This window comes from Harmonia axyridis, chromosome 3 (assembly GCF_914767665.1).
Source record: "Harmonia axyridis chromosome 3, icHarAxyr1.1, whole genome shotgun sequence".
NCBI classification, from domain to species: Eukaryota; Metazoa; Arthropoda; class Insecta; order Coleoptera; family Coccinellidae; genus Harmonia; species Harmonia axyridis.
The window spans coordinates 51,362,101-51,365,052 of NC_059503.1; the positions used below are offsets into that span (position 1 = coordinate 51,362,101).

General features: G+C 38.8%; 1 protein-coding gene across 1 annotated transcript; it reads left to right on the forward strand.

Annotated features, from left to right (window-relative positions):
• Positions 1–1,073: 1,073 nt before the first annotated feature.
• Positions 1,074–2,714, forward strand: LOC123675446 (jerky protein homolog-like). Its single transcript, XM_045610807.1, has one exon. It carries the CDS (start codon positions 1,074–1,076, stop codon positions 2,712–2,714), a length of 1,641 nt encoding a protein of 546 aa, XP_045466763.1.
• Positions 2,715–2,952: the final 238 nt, after the last annotated feature.

The following is a 2,952-nucleotide window of genomic DNA, read 5'->3' on the forward strand; positions in this document are numbered from 1 at the left end:
TAAGTTTTGTGGTGGATCTATATCGTGGAAAAGTTGTAAACAGCGGACAGTTGCTTTGTCAACAACCGAAGCTGAGTATATGGCTTTAAGTGATGCCACAAAGGAAGCTATTTATCTGAGAAATCTTTTATTTGAGCTCACTGGAAGATTGGATTGTATTGAAATTTATAATGATAATCAGAGTGCCCAAAAGTTGGCAAACAATCCAGTTTTCCATGACAGATCGAAGCACATCGATATCAGGTACCATTTTTCGAGAGATGCCGTTTTGGAAAATAAAATCAGTTTGAAGTATTTGTCCACTGAAGAAATGGTGGCTGATATACTAACTAAGCCATTGCAAAATGTAAAAAACAAGAAGTTCCTGGGTTATTTAGGTTTAAGTACTTAAGTTGGTAGCGAAGATGTGAACTTTCGTTGAGTGGGGGTGTTGTAAATGTACACCGAAAGCTCATCTATTCTATGTGTGACATGCGCAGCATGCTACTTCTAATTTTATGTATCTGTGCTTCTCATTCTGGAAGCTCTCAGTTTTTTTTTAACTCGTCGTCGTCGTTGTGTTCACAGTTTACTTTTTCTCTTTTCCTTTCGAATAAACCGTTATAAACTCTGCAAGTGTTTTATTAAATATAAAAAACAACATATTCATTGTTTATATCCGGTGGCGGCCATTATGTTCAAAACGTAACGTCTGTCAAATGCGAAATAATCTGCAACGTTGCCAGTATGCCCAGATCTTCTTGATGGGATCGGTCTTTACTTGGTAGAAATTCATATTAATAAATTGTTTGAGATTATGACGTACAGTAGAACTCCAATTATCCGAACTCCGACTATCCGAATCGCCGATTATCCGAATCACAAAAAAGCCGCGAAGCCAGTGTTTGCGCGTCAAGTCTTGACTTGACTTGTCTTAACAAGTTAAGACAAGTTCCGGCACATTGCAGTCACGGCGCACCTGTCATTGTTTGTTTTGATTAGCCAGTGTGCTATTGACCTTGCTCGAGGACGCTACTCTTTCGCTACGGCTTACTTTTGTTTGTGCGTGTACAATACTGTATTGTTTTTATACCATGGCTTCGAAAAGAAAACGTGTTGTGCTATCGTTAGCGGACAAACTGAAAATTATAGAGCAACTCGATAAAGGTGTAACGGGTAAGAAGTTGTCTGAGATTTATGGTGTTGGACAAGCAACAATTTCTGACATTAAAAACAGTAAGTCAACACTTTTAAACTTTGTTTCGGTGCTTGAAAATGGAGATGGAAGTTCCTCCAGGAAAACAATGAAGACAGCAACCAACAAAAATTTGGAAGATGCTGTGTTTAAATGGTTTTTGCAGCAACGTTCTATGGGAAATCCGATTTCAGGTCCAATCCTTTGTGAAAAAGCCAAAATCTTAGCGGAAAAGCTTGGTTATTCATCTTTTAAGGCTAGTAACGGCTGGCTAAGGAATTTTAAATTCAGGCATGGTGTACGCGAGTTAGATTTGGCTGGTGAGAAGCTTTCAGCAGACTCTGCAGCAGCTGAAAATTTTATTGAAAAATTTAAAACTGCATCAGAATCCTATGATCCAGAGTTTGTTTATAATGCCGATGAAACTGGCCTTGTTTGGAAAGCATTACCAAAAACCACTTTGGCTTCTAAAAGGGAATCTAGTGCCCCTGGACATAAGGTCAGTAAAGAACGTGTTACAGTGCTTAACTGTGCCAACTCCACTGGAAATCATAAACTGCCACTTTTTTTGATAGGAAAATCAAGAAATCCAAGAGCATTTAAAAACGTAAAAATACTTCCACTCTTCTACAAAAGTCAACCCAAGGCCTGGATGACTGCAGCTTTGTTTACCGAATGGTATGATGAAGTGTTTATTCCTGAAGTGAAAAAGCACCAAAAATCGGTGGGAAAAGAAGGCAGTAAGGTGCTTTTAATTGTTGATAACGCACCCACTCATCCTACAGCAGAACTGTTGGAAAGAGAGAATGGGCAGTTTAAAACGACGTTTTTGCCTCCCAATGTTACAAGTTTGCTGCAACCCATGGACCAGTCTGTTATTGAAACAATGAAGCGCCATTACAGAAGGCAACTGCTGAGAAAACTGCTGATCGAAGGTGCTGAAGATGAAGAATTGGTTTTGGCAAATCATAGCAAAATAAATTTAAAGGACTGCTGTTACATTGTAGCGGAAGCTTGGAGTTTGGTTACGCCAGTGACGCTAAGACGTGCGTGGAATAAACTGAAAGGCCTACCGTCTGAGAAGAACAAAAAAAAAGAATCTGAAGAATATGAGAAACAAGAATATGGAGAGGATGATGATGATGAAGATGCGTTGTCACTAGAGGAAATAAGAAAAATGATTGTTAAAATTCCTGGCTGTACAGAAGTAAGTGCTGAAGATGTAGGAGAGTGGATGGCTTGTGACACGTCTGACCCTGGTTTTCAAATTCTCAATGACGATGAAATTGTTGTAAGTGTGAGAGAAGATGTTGAAGTGGAAGTGGAAGAAGAACTTTCTGCTGATGTTGAAGTAGACGCTGGACCATCAGCTAGTGAAGCATTTGCCGGTCTCGAGACTGCTTTGAAGTGGATGGAGCGTCAGCCCGAGTGTGACCACTTGCAACTGCTCACCGTCAAGCGAATGCGTGACCTGGCTGCCCGAAAACGGTTGAAGACCGCAAAACAGCTTACATTGACGGAGATGTTTAAAAAACAATGATTTTTATTTCTAAACTTGTACATAAGTACATTTTATTTATATTTAAAACATGTGAAAATTTCATGTTTCTTTCATTTAATTCAATAATAAAAAAATAGTGCAATATCAAAACGTAGCTTTTATTCTCTCCAATGGCAATTTTTTTAAAAAAAATCCGATTATCCGAATATTTGATTATCCGAATGGGCCCCGGTCCCCATTACTTCGGATAATTGGAGTTCTACTGTATTATAAAACT